Source organism: Ixodes scapularis, unplaced genomic scaffold (assembly GCF_016920785.2).
Source record: "Ixodes scapularis isolate PalLabHiFi unplaced genomic scaffold, ASM1692078v2 PGA_scaffold5__190_contigs__length_132052651, whole genome shotgun sequence".
Classification (NCBI taxonomy): domain Eukaryota; kingdom Metazoa; phylum Arthropoda; class Arachnida; order Ixodida; family Ixodidae; genus Ixodes; species Ixodes scapularis.
This window is the reverse complement of record NW_024609880.1, coordinates 48,492,355-48,508,982: the sequence shown is the minus strand read 5'-3', so window position 1 is coordinate 48,508,982 and position 16,628 is coordinate 48,492,355. Positions and strand designations below refer to the sequence as shown.

The 16,628-nt window shown below is 44.3% G+C and overlaps 1 protein-coding gene across 1 annotated transcript in view; it reads right to left on the bottom strand.

The window, feature by feature from the left end:
- LOC8052190 (hemocytin) overlaps positions 1-16,628 on the bottom strand; it is a 166,826-nt gene that overhangs the window by 120,361 nt on the left and 29,837 nt on the right. Inside the window, exons 15-19 of the mRNA XM_042294055.1 lie at positions 5,315-5,527; positions 4,805-4,930; positions 3,093-3,331; positions 2,503-2,684; positions 873-1,135 (exon numbers count right to left, since the gene is read on the bottom strand). Coding sequence (XP_042149989.1) covers positions 873-1,135; positions 2,503-2,684; positions 3,093-3,331; positions 4,805-4,930; positions 5,315-5,527 — 1,023 coding nt within the window. The remainder of the gene's footprint in view (positions 1-872; positions 1,136-2,502; positions 2,685-3,092; positions 3,332-4,804; positions 4,931-5,314; positions 5,528-16,628) is intronic.

The window sequence follows — 16,628 nt, the reverse complement described above, 5'->3', positions numbered from 1 at the left end:
ACTATCAATTCAGCGCTCTAGATCTCCGCTCCGCTGTATGTGACAGCGCCTTTTTTTAGCCTATTCACACAACGCAGCGCTAACTCAGCTGCGCTGACAGTGGCGCTGACTCAGCTCTGACTTTGTGTGTGAACCGGCTTTTGGTCTCATTGAGCTCGCAGTAAGACTCAAATATCGTTTAGCTAATAACTTGATGTTCTCTCATGCTCCAGAGTATTCACTCAGAACGTCACATATTCTGGCTCATGATCAATACTCATGTTTAGTCACTAGCTTGTTTTTCGCTGTTCTTATGGGCTCTTTCCACAATCTCATTAGCTGCAGAGGCAGTTTTTGCAGTGTGGCACGGCGCCGTGAAAGGGACTAGGAGGGATATGTTTCGGCGGTGGTCTGTGGGTTGGACCAAAAGTAATAATTAATAATTTAATGTAATTAATTAGTTTCAATTTTAATTTAATATTATTTAATCAGTATTTTGATTTAGTAGTGTACTGTAAGGATTTAGGGTCATTCATTGGCATTACTTTAGGTGTGAATTTGTGGGTCACAGTGATGAAGAAGAAATATAAAGTCTTAGTTGATAGTCAGCGGTGTGCATGTCTCTGTTTCTCCCTGTCTGTGTTTGCCCATCTCGTTCTAGCTGACCATTTACCTAAATTATGTACCAACTAGCTCAACTTCAGCCTGTTATTCAGCTGCAGAGAGATGATAAGTTGCGGGGAACAAGCCACGTTCTTTGTTTCTTAAGCTGTGCGACGACAACTGCACTAGGGTTTTCTGTGAGGCACGTTTTGAATAAACAGACTGAAGTATAAGGCTACCATAATCACACTCTATAACTTAAACCAAAACGCTAAGAGATTCTGAGTTACCTTTCGTAATAGGGTTCGAGACTGACTTCCGAGTGGCAAGGCTCGAAAAGCGGGGACTTGAGCACCTCGCACTTCTGCACGGCCCACGTCTTTCTGTGGGGCTTCTGCTCGCACACATCCTCGGGCTCCTTGGTGGCCGGGCACGCCTCTCGAAGTTTCCAGCTGTCCCCGAAGACGCGGGCGTCGCCCTCGCTCATCCCGCCGGACGGAGTCTCGAAGTCGTCCATCTGATTGCCGTCGAAGTTGCCGCACAGTCCTTTCACCTGCCAAAACAAGGAAGCCATGGGAACATGCACTTTGCTATGTACCGTCACAAGAGGTCAATCCCCTTCGAGTCGCCGAACGAGCCCCTAGAACTGAAAGAAATAAAAATGAAAGCTGTTTACAACTCCCTGTAACGCCGAATTAGAGCGCAGCTCTTGAGGAGGAGGAGGGAAGGGTACTGAGGTTCACGTGTTATCGGGGGGGGGGGGAGGGGTGGTCACGTGACCTTGGAGGGGTCACATGACCCCCTCGCCAAGGTCACGTGGGGGAAAGCGCGAAAAATCTAGCGGAAAAATTTCTCTTGAGGTCAGGTGACCCCCCGAGGTCACGTGACACCCCCAGGTCACGTGACCTCGGGGGGTCACCTGACCTCAAGAGAAATTTTTCCGCTAGATTTAGCGGGGAAATTTTTCGGCTAGATTTAGCGGGAAAATTTTCTCTCTAGATTTAGCGGGGAAATGTTTCCGCTAGATTTAGCGGGGAAATTTTTCCGTTAGATTCAGCGGGGACGTTTTTCCGATAGATTTAGCGGGGAAATTTTTCCGCTAGATTTAGCGGGGAAATCTTTCCGCTAGATTTAGCGGGGAAATCTTTCCGCTAGACAGCGGGGAAATTTTTCCGCTAGATTTAGCGGGGAAATTATTCCGCTAGATTTAGCGGGGAAATTTTTCCGCTAGATTTAGCGGGGAAATTTTTCGGCTAGATTTAGCGGGGAAATTTTTCCGCTAGATTTAGCGGGGAAATTTTTCCGCTAGATTTAGCGGGGAAATTTACCCGTAATGCACCGCGCGGTTACGCCGACGGCGACGCCGACGCCGCTCAAGCCGGAAACGGGCGCCTAAGAGCTGCGCTCTAAAAAAAAATCACCTAGCGTTCGCTGTTCGCACTACACGCGACATGTTAGCTCATCAACTGCTTACATCCTTTAACCTGGACCGCGGACATGCTTGTGTCATTCGTGTCTACGTATGAAAATCGCCTGGCTCAGATTTTCCGTCCAGTGCAATGAATGTGTGATAGCGCTAATACGCAGTTCCTACGCTCCTACGTAGCGGAAAGGGAAGGGGGAGAAGAAAGTGTTAGCCCACGCCCTAACCACCCCCCCCCCCTCTTTCCCCCCTTCTTCACACTCCGCGCGATGCAACGCCATTGCTCAAGTGTGCTATGCCGTCAAACCAACAGCTGCGCTCCGTTGCTGACACTTTCTCCCATAGCCTCGTGCTAGGGGGTGACCAACACCAACACGACCAAACAAGGTCAGTGCAGGGTTCTCGTGTAAAGATATCCCATTAAAGTGCGCGTGTTTGTGTAATTTTATAATACCTAAACGAGAAATTTTCGGTTGAGTATCGATGGCGCCACTCACCCTTCCCTTCCAAGCTGGTTGGAGGATGATCGAGAGACGTGTTGCTTTGTCCCACTGTATGACGAGGCCCATGTTGGTGAAGACCGTCGCCTGAAGCGTAGTCTCGCGGACAATGTGACCAGCGCCGAACCTGACGGCCGGAAGTGGCTTGACGCCACCGAGGGTCATGACTTCTTCGCCTCCTGAGACAGTGCAACGGAGTGACAGAGTTTGACAACGTCGAAATGAACTCGAAATAGATATATTGTTTTCGCCCGAAGTGGTGAAATGTTGCGAGCCTCATAATCGCTGACAGGACTGCGTTGTAGTAATGACTGCGTTGTAGCATTTGGCGTCGTGAAACGTCATGCTGAAACTTCGAAGCGCTATTTTTTTTTTTTAGCCTTAAGATATCTTTAGTTTTGTCATCGACTGAGCTTTCTTTCCAGACAGTTCTTTTTACTGACCAATCTGACAAGACCCCTATACAAGGAAGAAAGGCGCCTCATGCCTCATGCAGTGTCTAAAGACTGTCTTTTGTATAATGTATCAGCAGTGTGATCCGCGGCCTTAAGAGCGCACCACACGAACATCTGTCGCTTGCAACTCACGGAGCACGATCTTGGTGGTCCTCTTGCAAATGGTGTCTCCCGTGGCACAGGGCACTCCTTGGAAGGACACCTCGAAGTGGGTGTCCTTGTCCAGTCTTCCTTTGGCCAGCATGAACTCGCAGTCTCCGCGGAAGTCGAAGATGCGCCCATCGAAAGTGCTGAAGTGGGACTCGCCCCAGACTGTGCACACTCCAGGACACTGGCCCTTTTCGCACTCCCAGCGACCTCCGCTGCACGTGCTGCACGCGAGAGTGCATAATAACCGGGCGATTGCGAGAAATGGCCAAAAAGGAAGGCGAGGGCAGGAAGCAAAACGTCTCGATGAAATTATCGTGATCCGATAAATAACAAATATTTAAAACTCCCAGACAAAAAAAAAAAAAAAAAAAAAAGAAGAAGCAAAAAGAACACCAACTGGGGTAACTAACACGATGAGAAAGGCAGGGAGGTGTTTCAGTTGCCCCGCTTGGAGCGCGAGCTTCCTGCCATCGATAATGCTTCGGTACCTGCTGAGACTTATAGGGAGTATTCACTGGCGGTCATAGCTGTGTGCGCAAATGCTGAGCGCGTGCTGATGGCGAGCTTCCACAGTTCTTTTGCAACGTGCATTCCGCACCATCAAGACTGCCGGTCTTGATGTGAGCTCGTTCTGAGCATGCGCTCTAAAAAGTACCCACAAATATGGTGTCCAGTGAGTAATCCCTATACGTGCACGGGTAGCCAAACATAAAGGAAGGACATGAGGGCGTGCTGAAGTCCGGGCACCCGAGAGAGATGCCCTGCCGTTCTTATTTTGTCGGGGAGTACAAAGGCCGGTTGTTACATGCAGTGAAGCGCTGATGTAGCGCTATTCTTGTGCCGTCAGCTACTCATCGTCGTCTGCCATGAGCAACAGTTTTGACGGTGCGATACAAAGCTGGTGAACACTCCTGTCAGCACGCGCTTAGCCCGAGGTCAGCGCTATGCTTGTAGCGCTCCGCTGCATGTGTGAACAGGCCTTTATACAAAACAAGGTTCCGAGATTTTGTGTTGGGATCAGTCCGTTTCTTTTTTCTTCCCCTAGTCACAGTAAATTGGACACGAGAGAAATACTCGTGACATGAGAATTGGATGAGCCTCTTTTTATTGTGATATTCAACTTTTTTTTTTTTTTTGGTTCACGAACTAATAGCATGTACGGTCAATCTAGGTGGTTGTTTCCAAACGGATTCTACATCAATATCAATACTATATATATTTTCTGTCCGCCTTCGCCAAGTCGAAGCTGGTTTAGTTTTCAATAGTCTGTTCTAACAAACTCATAGGTGTCGTTGTTAGCCTGTTTGACAACCGACTTTAGAGAACATGCGGGAGTGGGATCTGCGGCCTCTGTAGGGTTGCAACCTTGACGGTACCTTTCGCGTCCAACATTGCCACTGTATACATGCAACCTATTTCCAAGTTGTTGTGAAAACAACCACAAACTGTTTTTATCGGTCGGTATAGCTCGAGGTAATTAGCTATATCACACTGCTAAAACACCCGTGTCCGCAGCTAGGGTGCGGTTTTCACTTGTGAAACTTTTACGGTGAAAGTATTCACTGCGGACAATACCCGCCATCAAAATGCATACATACGTCTGCGTTCGTGCGACTTTTTCAACATCTCTCTTTCCCCTCTTCACTATCTAAGATAACGATACGGTTCCTGATGGTAAGGGATGACGTTCTCACCATTTGTTGCAGTCCCTCCGTATCTCGGTGCCCACCTGGTAGGTTTTCCCTCCGTGCTTGCACCCGCACTGGCTCTCGGAAATGCAACTGTTTGTAGCTTTCTCCAGCACAAATCCGCTCTTGCAACTGGGGAAAATGGTGTATTCACCTATCAGACTAAAACACACTTATGCCAGTAGAGGTAATACGGTAATACATAAATGGACCTAACGTTGCAAACCAATCATAAAAGTTACAATTTTAGAGGAAAAAGTCAAGAAACGCAAATTGCCATCTGTTGGGTCACGAACCCGCGACTTCTCATTTGTGGGACACAAATGAGAAGACCGCAGACGTTTCTTTTTTCCAGAACTTCCCGAGTGAGTTTGATAGTTATTTGATTTAATCTCTACAACATTATTGACTCGTGCTGTTCGCGGAAATATCCAACACACCTCGTTAGCAAACTTCGGGCGATGGTCGGATTTATTTGGACAGCAACGTTCAGAGTCAGCAAAGCGTCGTCCTTACCGACATCCAGGTGTGCAGCTCACGGTGTCGCAGGTCGTCTCGGCGTTGATGTTGTCGCAGGTGCGCGGGCATCCGTCCAGACAGCTCGTGTACTCCGCGTTCTCGTCGTGCGGGCAGCGTTCTGACGAAGTCCCGTCCACGTCGAACGTCGGAGGCGCCGAGTCGTGGTCGCCGTCCTCGTCGGAACATTCCCACTCTCCGTTGTCACACTCGCTGCAACCAAAGGCGAAGCGGTGCTCCTGAGCTTGCAACAATGGCATTGTTACCATAACCGATTATGCATCGTTTTCACGTGAACTTTCTCGTCATTATTCATAAATGTTCTCTCGGTGTGTTTCGCGGACTGTATTGTGCAAATGCCTCTTTCCGTATACGTAGCAGTGGTATAGTGGAACCTATAGGAGTTTTTCTAAAAATGCACGAGGATGTTTAACCCAAGCTGTTTCATACTATATGGCACTATTACTTCTTTTCTTATATTCATTGCCCGTGTTATTGAATCATCATTGCCACCCCTACAATATCTGCACTAGGAGATGTAGTATCATAAAATAAAAAGAATAAATAAACAAAAACTTGTTTTTATTGTGAGATACTCTTCGACGCGCATCCGTTGCGCGTTGTAGCAACGCATAGAGAGATGACATTTTCGGAATTAGACTTATGTAGAGAGTGGTAAGCGAAATAACTGAAATATTCGTAAGGTCATTTCATTCCTGTCTTGACGGATACGCTCTAAAATATGCCTACTCGTCTACCTTCACGCGAAGCATGCACAAAACATATTATTGCAATTTACGCGTGAATACTGAGCATGACGCATTGTATTCTCAGTATCTCTTCGCAGTTCGCGTTTTCGAGTCACTCACTATTCGATACATCCATCACCGTGATGTATCCTAGCGCGGCACATAACAAAACAAAAATATTAATTATTTATCTTTTTGTTTTCGTGTATCCTTGAGCTGCAATGATAATAATAATAATAATAATAATAATAATAATAATAATAATAATAATAATAAATCATTATTCTATTTGGTGCCCAGGAACAACCATAAGGTCTTGGTGCTGGCACACCGACATATTCAAACACTTACTAAAATAAAACATACATATGTGGCACATACACACATTAATAATAATAATAATAATATTTATTCCGCTTCCATGTTTGTTTTCGATATTTTCGGGCCCATCAAAGCCAAAGTAGGCTTGTGGGACATGGCCCACATCTAGTTAACAAACTAACACCGATAAACAATCATAGTTATCCGGGGTGGTGGAGGGGGGGGGGGGGGGGGGGGCGGAGGGGAGGTGGCGGCAGTCAGTCACTTTTTACATGGCACGGATAGAGAGAGTAAATCACAGTGGACCGTAGAAAAATTAGAGACATGTGTACAGGTACATATAGAGATACACACAAAGTATACATAAAGATATATACATGCCACGGACAGAGATAGTCAAACACGGTGGACCGGTAGAAACACTCTAGAGATATATACAGGTAAAATAAAAGGGTTCTGACAAGGTTGTCAAAAAAAGGTAAGGAAACATTAACGAGTACTTAAGGTAGAGTCCAATGAATAAGGAATTTTTTTAGTTGTTTTTTTGAAGTAAGCGTAAAAATGTCATCAGGAAGCAAATTAAATATTTTCGGGACATAAATATCACGAGTAACTTGTCCGTAGGGAGTATAAGAACGAGGTACAACATAGCGAGGACTACCTCTTAGAACTCGAAAGGAGATGAATGTTTTTTTTGTTTTGTTTTGTTTTTAATCATCCATCAAAAAGTGGCGCAAAATTACTGAATTCACGAACAACTTTTGGAGGGAAGGTAAACCAAGATACTCAAAGATTCTTCCGCATTCTGTCAAATCACAGTTACACGCCACGCTCTTCAGTAACCATCTTATGGGGCAATTGACGAGAATAGTAATTCTATATCTTAAAACGCCGTATGCAAGACTTCTGGCAATAGCTCTGCGCACACTGATTAGGGCAAGATGTCTAATGGTGTACAAAAGCCAGACAGTACTTCTGAGTTTGCTACAAATATAGGACAGGTAAGTTTTCCAAGCAAGGTCGCTGTCAAAATCAACCTCCAGGTATTTAACTGAATTGACATAAGAAACCGCCGTACAGGAAGAAGAAGCAGAGTCAGAGGTATGAATGAACAAAGGAATGCTTGTCACAGTTTGTTTTAAAGGATTTCTAAAGCATACTGAACTAGTTTTTGATGCGTTAACTTTGATACGGTTGTCACGAAACCAGCTCATAGCAGTGAAAACAGCTTGTTGTAGTATTTGTATGGCTGGTGTGTAGTTGGTGTGACACGCAACTAAAACTGTATCATCCGCATATTGAAATATAGGACAATTTAAGATGTTTTCTGCAAGATCATTCACATAAATATTAAACAATAAGGGGGAGATTATGGATCCTTGTGGAACGCCACACGTCAGAAACACTTGTGTGCTCATGTTTAGACCTCCCAGAGCAACAACGTGGGAGCGATTAGAGAGATAATTTGTAAGAAGTTTGTGAAAGTTGACACGAAATCCCAGCTTGTGCAATTTCTGAAGCAACATTCTGTGGTCGACCGAATCAAAAGCTTTAGAAATATCTAAAAATAGGGCGCAACTGTATAGATTCTTGTCAAAAGCAGAATGGAGGAGGTCGGAAAATTCTTCTGATAGTGAATTAGTTCCAAGGCTTTGTACAAAACCGAATGGTCTCGGTGAAATTACTGAGAACTTGTTGAGGAATCCTGACATAGTTATTAGCAAGTGCTTTTCCAGAAGCTGACCTATGACAGACAATATGGAGATTGGCCGACGGTTTTCATATTTGTCTTTTTGACCCTTTTTGAAAAAAGGTTTAACAAGTGCTGTTTTTAAGGTTCTTGGAATTACACCGGTCGCTATGAAATCGTTTAGCATGAATAAAAGAACAGTGGTTAAAGCCGCAAAATTTCGTCGTAGAATTCTGATCGATATGCCATCAATTCCGTTTCGTTTCGTTTCTTTGAAGCTAAACACCAGAGAATGAAGGTCAACATCGGTGATGGTTGGTAAAAGTGCTGATACACAAATTGAATTATTTAGGCTGCAAACGCAGAGAGAAGCCTCAGATGTTACTCGTGATGTGCTTGCAAAATAATTGTTGAATGAATTTGCAACTAGCTGGGAATCGTCTTTAAAGTACTGCAAGGGAGACCCTGGATGTGTAGTTTTCCCACGCAGTTGGTTGACGATGGACCACGTCTGTTTGGGGTTATTTGCGGCTTTGTCAAACTGTCCTCTAAAGTAGCGCCGTTTTGAAGCGCGTATCAGCGCACATACTTTATTTCTTTCCATCTTCAATTCGAGGTGGAGCGTGCTCTTGTTCGGGGCACGCTTGAATCGTCTCCACAACAGGTCTTTGTATTCGATTCCTTTAATAATATCTGAGGTTATCCAATGGCTTTCCTTTTTTTTTTTCCTAAAACTGATTGGACGCTTCGCCTCATTTCTAAAAAAAAATAATGATAATAATATTAATTTTTTATTGGTGACGGGGTGTAGGTTTAGGAAATTTAATTTGCGGGACTGGACAAAGCCTGCATGGGCTTATGCACCTAGACCCAGTATGCCAATTAAGTTGTCTATTAAAATGTTTACAATGTCGCTTGCTTGCAACATACTATTGCTTGCCCACATGGGTACCTACACACACATAACACACAAATTCCATTATTGTTGTACCATTAATTCGCAGTAAAACAGTTTCAAGTCGTTGCCTGGGCAGTGATTGCAGCTTAAAGAAGAGCCGGAAAACACCCAGAAACACACACACACACACACGCACGCACACGCACACACACACACACACACACGCGCGCGCGCGCGCGCGCACGCACACACACACATACACACACGCACACACACACACACACAAAAATAGGCTGAAGTTGACCGGAAGAAATGTCGTAGAGCGTATAAATATTATTGAAAAAGAACAATCGCATTTCCGTAAAATGATTTGTCGAAAAAAATAAAACGTGTCGATCACGTTGAGAAATATTATAATTAATGCAATGTTAATTGAAATTATTTAACATTTTCTTCAAATTTCTTCTCGTTGTAGACTTGAGAATACGCTCTAGAAGCTTCTTGAAAACGAGAGGAACGTAACATGAGCGAACTCTCTTACCGTAACGCGTGAAGAATCGAGGGGTTTCAAAACGAGCAGCGTGGCGAAAAGTCCTTTGAGAAATAAGGGACGCTTAAAGTCATCGTTTCAGAAGTGGCGAAGCACAACGCATTGAAGAAATAGAGAATGAAAAGTTGGTAGTTGTAGAGTTTCAAAGACTTCTATGTCAGATGTGAAATTCATTTGGTATCCAACGCTTTTCAATAAACCTTTTAGAATACGATTCATCTTATCTTGCCATAGTTCATGGACAATTAGGGAACAATGTGATGCCGTACATAAGTATGCTGTATCCTAAAGCAACCGCGATTGACTTTCTGACAGTAAATAGAATAAACAACTTTTGATTGAAGAGTTAACAACTAACACTTTGAAGTTTGTTACTTATGTGTGAGAGCTGCGTGTTCCAGGACATATGTGAGTCGAAACGTATGCACAAATACTTCACATTATCAACACACTCCAAATGAAGACATTTACAGTTACGGCAGTTTGATTTTTGTAGGACAACCGACGAGCGATGATTCAATTTCTTTAGTGGATTTCTACAGCTGACAAATTGTGTCTTGGACATGTTAATTCTAATTAGATTTTCCTCGAACCAGTCCATTAACTGCGTCGCGTAATGCTTCGTCATCATTCAGATGACGAGAGATGACGACAGTATCGTCTGCATACTGAAATATTCTGCAGTTGGAAACTCTGATTGAGATGTCGTTCACATACAAATTAAAAAAGTAGGGGTGCCAGAACAGATCTCTGGGGAACTCCCGCTTTTATGATTACGCGCGAACTTTTAAAATTTCAAACGCTTACAATTTGAGTGCGATGAAAAAAGAAGTTTTCCAGTAAACCAAAAAATGGACCGCGGAAGCCAAAGTTATAAAGTTTCTGAAGAAGCAACTCATGGCTGACCGTATCAAACGCTTTAGCAACATCTAGAAAAGGGGCACACGTAAATAGGTTTCTATCAAATGCAGTGTGTATGAGATCGGTGAAATCCTTAAGCAGGGACTGAGTGCCTCATCCAGCTACAAAACCGTATTGGCTCTCTGATAGAATTTCAGAGGTGTCGACGAAACTAGTCATTATATTGGACATGTGTTTTTCCAATATCTCGCCAATGCACGGCATGATTGAGATGGGACGACAGCAGTCCAGCCGACTTGGTGTTCCTCCCTCGCAAAGAGATTTTAGGAGTGCGGTTTTCAACGCAGCGGGAATGTTTCAAAACGACAAGACACCATTTATCATGATAAGAATGACGCTTTTGATAATCTGAAAATTTCGGCAGAGGTTTCCAACTCGTATCCCATCGATACTTGGAGACTTTTTCCGCTTGATACCGAATAAAATTGATCACAATGTGTGTTCATCGATGGGGGGCAAAGAAACAATGGAGATATTTTGTCAGCATGACTAGAAACAATTGATATCACTCTAAAATCTCTGGCGATTTCCGATGATGCCGTAAAGATCTTGTCAAAGTCATTAAAAGTTGACCGCAAGTCCGAACCGAAATGCCTCTGTAGGGACAATTATGGGCTGCCTAGATGCCCGCACTCGAAATGCGTTTATTAAGTTCCAGGTTTCCTGTGGATTGGAACTCGTCTCAAAAACAATTTTTCTGGAAGTAACGACGCTTTGAGGATCGATCATCACATTCACTTTGTTTCTCGCGTAACAGAATTCTGCTCTTAGCTCCAAATTATTAAGAGCGCGACGAGAGCGTATTCATAACTCCTCTTTAACCTTAATGGCTCTCATGATATTGATGTCAAGCCAAGGCTTAATCGATCGTTGTTTGAAATTGAATACTTTCTGGGAGGCCTTATTAAAAAACTGAAAAAATTGCAACAAAATCAGGGTATATATTACAAGGTTGTGTGGATTGCAGGAAGTCATTCCAGTTGAAGGGTTCGACTAAAGCGTCAAATTGAATAGTATCGGTTATAATTACACATGCGCGGTTTCTTGTACTATATTTCTGTTGAGCAACTTGGTGTTACAGGTGACAACCTACTAAGTAGTGATTCGAAAGCTTTTGATGAATGATGAATGTGATCGATGCATATCGATGCATAATGGTATTTTCAGTTCCATAGTCCGACAGTAAACTTAAATAGTCACAAACTGTAGATTTGTTAGGCTTCAATGTGTCAATATTCAGGTCTCCTACTAAACAAAATGGCCCTCCTGACCGCCACTCTTTGAGGACAATGTCAAGTTCTGCTAGAAAAAGCGAGGGGTTTTCCGAAAGTGGCCTGTACAATGCCAGCAAGACTAAAGAGAATGTTCAGTACGAAACTTTGATGGCGATTGATTTTGCATGCTGAAAAGACACACTTCATCTCGACGGCAGCCATTTGTCCTGAACATATATGACAATACGATTATCGATTATCCTACGATTATCACGCGCGTAAAAAAATTCATTATACCCATTCAAGATAAACGATTACACTGAAAAGCTGACACATCAATCTCGGTAAGAACAAAAATATCTGCTGCTGAATCAAAGTTGTTTACGACAGTTCGGAACTGCTCTCAATGCTTTCTTAAGCTTCTAATATTTACATAAATAATTGTTAAAGAATGATTAAAAATTGGACCTAAAATATGATTAAATGAATCCCAATCTGGAATCGAGTAACAAGTTGTGACAAGCTACTCATCGATGTCTAAGTTATTTGACCCAGTGCACCAGTGTCAGTGACGCAGAGGAGGGGAGAGTTCTGGCTTTGTTCTACTGACGTACATTTTTCCGGGTCGGACCTATGCAAACTTAAAATTCTTTTCCTTCCCTCCGGTTCGGGGCATCCAAAATAGCTTCCTACTGAAATCTGTGAGATTTACGTTAAAATACATTCGGGGATGGGAATCAACACGAGGTAAGTAACCCAGGTGTCCCCGGTAACCCATCCAGTGCTCCTAATGGACACACACGAGAATCTGTTTAGGACGGGTGGCACTGCACCAGATTTAACCGGTAGGTGATGCGGAGCAACGATATGTGCAGGATGAAAACCCTCAATGCTGACTTGTTGTGCGAGCCCTGCCAGAAGATCCACAATGTTATCCTGGGGCGAAAATAGAATGCCATGCATCTCTAAGTTGGAGAGACGATTTGACTGCTCTATGTTGTTCTGGTTTGTTTTTAGCTGTTGGATTTCACGCGCCTGCTCAGACACAATAAATTGCAAGGATCATGTTTAAGCTTGTAGTCCTTTGATTATTGTGGCCTGAGATTTAATTGAGGTCATACAGGAGTCATACTGTGACGAGACAAAGCTAAATGACTCCTGCATCGTATTGACAAAGTCGCGCATTCTGTTTCGTTAATAATAAAGCGTCGACCTTCGGGTGCAGTTCGTGAAGGGAATCAACAGTGTCCTTCCACGCAAGCAAAAGGTCAAGCTTTTGTTCACCGTCGATAGCTCTGCCAAAAGGGCAATGGGATCCACTTGAGACGATGGAGTAAGATCGCCTTCAAGGTCTGATTAAGACAATCCTCCCCAGCATCCGGGATAGCGCCATTTCTCGTGTTATGCGGAAAACATCCCTTTGAACGTGCCTTCCGAGAAACCGGAACATTTCTTTCCTAAATGGTAGGACAGCGCGCAGTCCGCACATTTCATAAAGCGACCGTGTTTTGGCACCGAATCGGAGCATCGAGCACAAAACTCAAGCCCTGCCATAGTGTTTACTTTACGACGAAGTAGTTGATGATAGAAGCGGAGAAAAAAAAAAAGAATCAAACTAAAAGCAAGCGAGAAAGAACCTTCCAGGCTCACCCGCAAAATTAGAGTACCGTTACTGGAGTACACGTGGCCACCAACGAAAATCAGCCGGCTCTAGCGTGGGCTTGATGACAAAAAGATTGAGCTGGCTGCCAGCGAGAAGAGACAGCCGATCCTTGTTCATATTAAAGTCACTGGATCCTGGGAAAGTAACGCCAAGCTCCCCGTGTGGTCGCCATCTTGGTCCGTGAAATGAGAAATTTCTCTTTGACCACTTCGATCTTGGTGAGCCGATCTAAATTCGCTGGTGACGGGTAGCTTTATGGAGGCGTTTATTGTATACCGAGAGTTTGCTATCCACACACCGGCGAAACAAGAGCACATCTTCGTACCACCACCACATGCTGGGCCGGTGCTTGGAGGCACTGAAAAATAAGTTTACTGTCTTAAAATAGGCAAGATGAACAATACAATAGTAAGAGATCCATGGAGATATGCATGATTAATAAGTTGATCGCATACGAAGTGCCAAAGACTCTTAAATTGGTGGGGAACGCTTTCAGTACGATGATGCTCCATGGTGATCTTGGTGCGACTGGTTTAGAACGACCCCCTGCAGGATTCGAAGATTTAAATGGACCAAGATGGCGATTTCCATGGCAACCTAGACCAATTAGCCAATCGCCTTGCGAGGTTTGGGTCGTGTGTATGTTAGTATCCGTTTGTGCCCGGCTAGCAGGTAGGGAAGGCAATGGCGCTACTTTCCCAGGATCCAGTGACTTTAGTTCATATGACGCCGCACAATGTCGTACAGTTTGACTCAATCCGACGAATGCTGGGGTTGTTGGGGAAAGTTCGCAGAGCTCGGACGATCCGAAAGTCGATGGAAGCTTCATTTAAAATTAAGCAGGCGAGATATTCAAGATGGAGCCCGTGCTTGGTCCGGTGGTCTGCCAGTTGATTGTCACTTTCATGATGTTTTGAAAGGTGCTCACTGCAGCCCTCTTGCACTGGGTCAGAAGGTTCGCGAAGATAGAAGAGAAACGTCTTTCAGCTTACCGTGAAAAATGTTGCGCTAGATGAGCTGGCGCTGGACTGAAGCGAAAGCGAAAGCCGGGACTTTAGTTGCTGCGGAAGCCTGCCCGGTAACTAGATCCAATAAAAACGCTGGTGACCTGATTTGGCTTTAGGACCGTTCCCGTCAAGTTTCCTGGCCTTTTCTTGAGTTTCGAACCGGCTGATGGCTGTAGACGGGCATTAGATAATTTGGTTTCTGCTTAAAGCATCGAAAAGACCGACCGCTCTCGCAGATAATGATGATGATGATGATGATGATGATGGTGACAGTGGTTGTGGTGGTGATGATGGTGTTGGTGTTAGTGCAAATGGTGGTGGTGGTGATTGTTAATACTATTATTATTATTACGCTTCAAGGACACACTCATGAAAATGAATTAACAAATAATTCTTATTTTTGTTTTGTTACGTGCCGTGCTGTGATACATTACAGCGATGGATGCATAGAATAATGAGTGACTCGAAAACACGATCTGCGGAGAGACGATGAGAGTACAGAACGTCATGCTCAATGTTCATGCGTAAATTGCAGCGATATGTTTTGTGCATGCTTCGCGTAAAGGTCGAGCAGGCATATTTTATAGCGTACTCGTCAAACACAGGAATAAAACTATTCCTGTCTTCCATTTGTTTTCATCGCTCTGTGTAATTTATCATCATACCCTCTTCCTATTACTCGTAATTTGCTTGTGGAAGGGAGTATTGAGGCTTCTAGACTGTTTATTTACTGGCACAAGGTGAGACCTCAAAGAGTGGTTGTCTGGTCCACCGATTAGAGGAAAACAACTAGCTGTGGCCCCAACCGTGGCTGCTGGCTCATATATTTGAAGGCCACAACTGTGGCCTCGACCATCATATTACCTGCCTTTGAAGTCCAACGACTAATTGCAGCCTGGCTCAACAACAGCTTTGGATTCTTCAGCGGCCTTCCATTCCTTGCTGGTACTCGATAACCAACCCACTTTGAATAGATTCTCTAATCCCGGTGACCTTCCCAAGCTGTCGCCGATACACGACTTAACTTTGTGTGGCTTGCTTTGTGGTTTCGTTTCGTTTGATTCTCATTTTGCTGTCCTTTTAATTTGCAAACATGTCTATTGTTTGTGATACTTGTTCAAAAGTCATATTGCCTGACGTCAGAGGAAGTGCTCAACCTGCGGGCATGACTACCATCTAGGAAAAGCCTGCTCCGGCATTGCCGAGTTTACGTTTAACGCTATATGACATCTGAGAAAAAAAGAGAATTGGAGATACAAAGCTTGCCGATCTAAGGGAAATCATTCTGATTTAGAAGGCACTGGCGTGAGCTCTTACCTAAAGCCCCTTCATGTTTCAAAAGTAGCGCAAGGTGCGTCGATGCGCAAGGCACGTGCAACGCGCAGCCCTTGGGAAGATCATGGTGGCCCAGCGCAGCACTGAGCTAGATTTCAGACGCCATGTACTTCGAAGAAGTGGCGCGCGGCACGTGTCTCGAGCATTTTGACAACAATAAATGGCACCACTTTTCCTAGGATAAAGGGGCTTTGCTTTTACCCAATTTTGACAGCCGATTCCACCATCTTCGGAACGCAGATCGTTGGAATCAATCAAAAGCTAGACGCTTTATTTTCACTTAAGACTAGCGTCGAATCACTGCTGGAGCTTCCCGGCAAAGTAAATGATCTTTTGCTTCTGAAGCCTTCCATAGATCTAACGAAGGCTTCTGTTGAAAAGATGTCAGCCTCGATTACTTCCTTAGGGCAGAAGTATGAGAGCCTTTTGGCCACAGCGTCTGCCCATGAAACGTACATCAAGGATCTGCGTGCGGGTATGGGAGCCTTGAAAGACACGGTTTGCGAACAGGCTTATACAATCCAAAACCTCCAATATCTGATGAATGAAGCAGACCAACGTGGTCGCCTCCAAAATATATAAACTCGGGGATTGAAAGACAAACCTGGCGAAGCTCTTGTTCCTTCCTGTCTTACTGAGGCTGGCGTACAAGCTCGCAATCATGGGACATGCATACTCCATCTGATGTCGTATCGGTTCACAGATTATCAGGCAAGCGAGCCACACCTATAGGGAGTATTCACTGGCGGCCATAGCTGTGTGCGCGAATGCTGAGTGCGTGCTGATGGCGAGCTTCCATAGTTCTTTTGCAATGTGCATTTCGCACCATCAAGAGTGCCGGTCTAAGCAGCCTATTGATATGAGCTCGTTCTGAGCATGCGCTCTGAACAGCACCACAAATATGGCGTCCAGTGAATACTCCCTATAGGGAGTATTCACTGTACGCCACATTTGTGAGTACAGTTT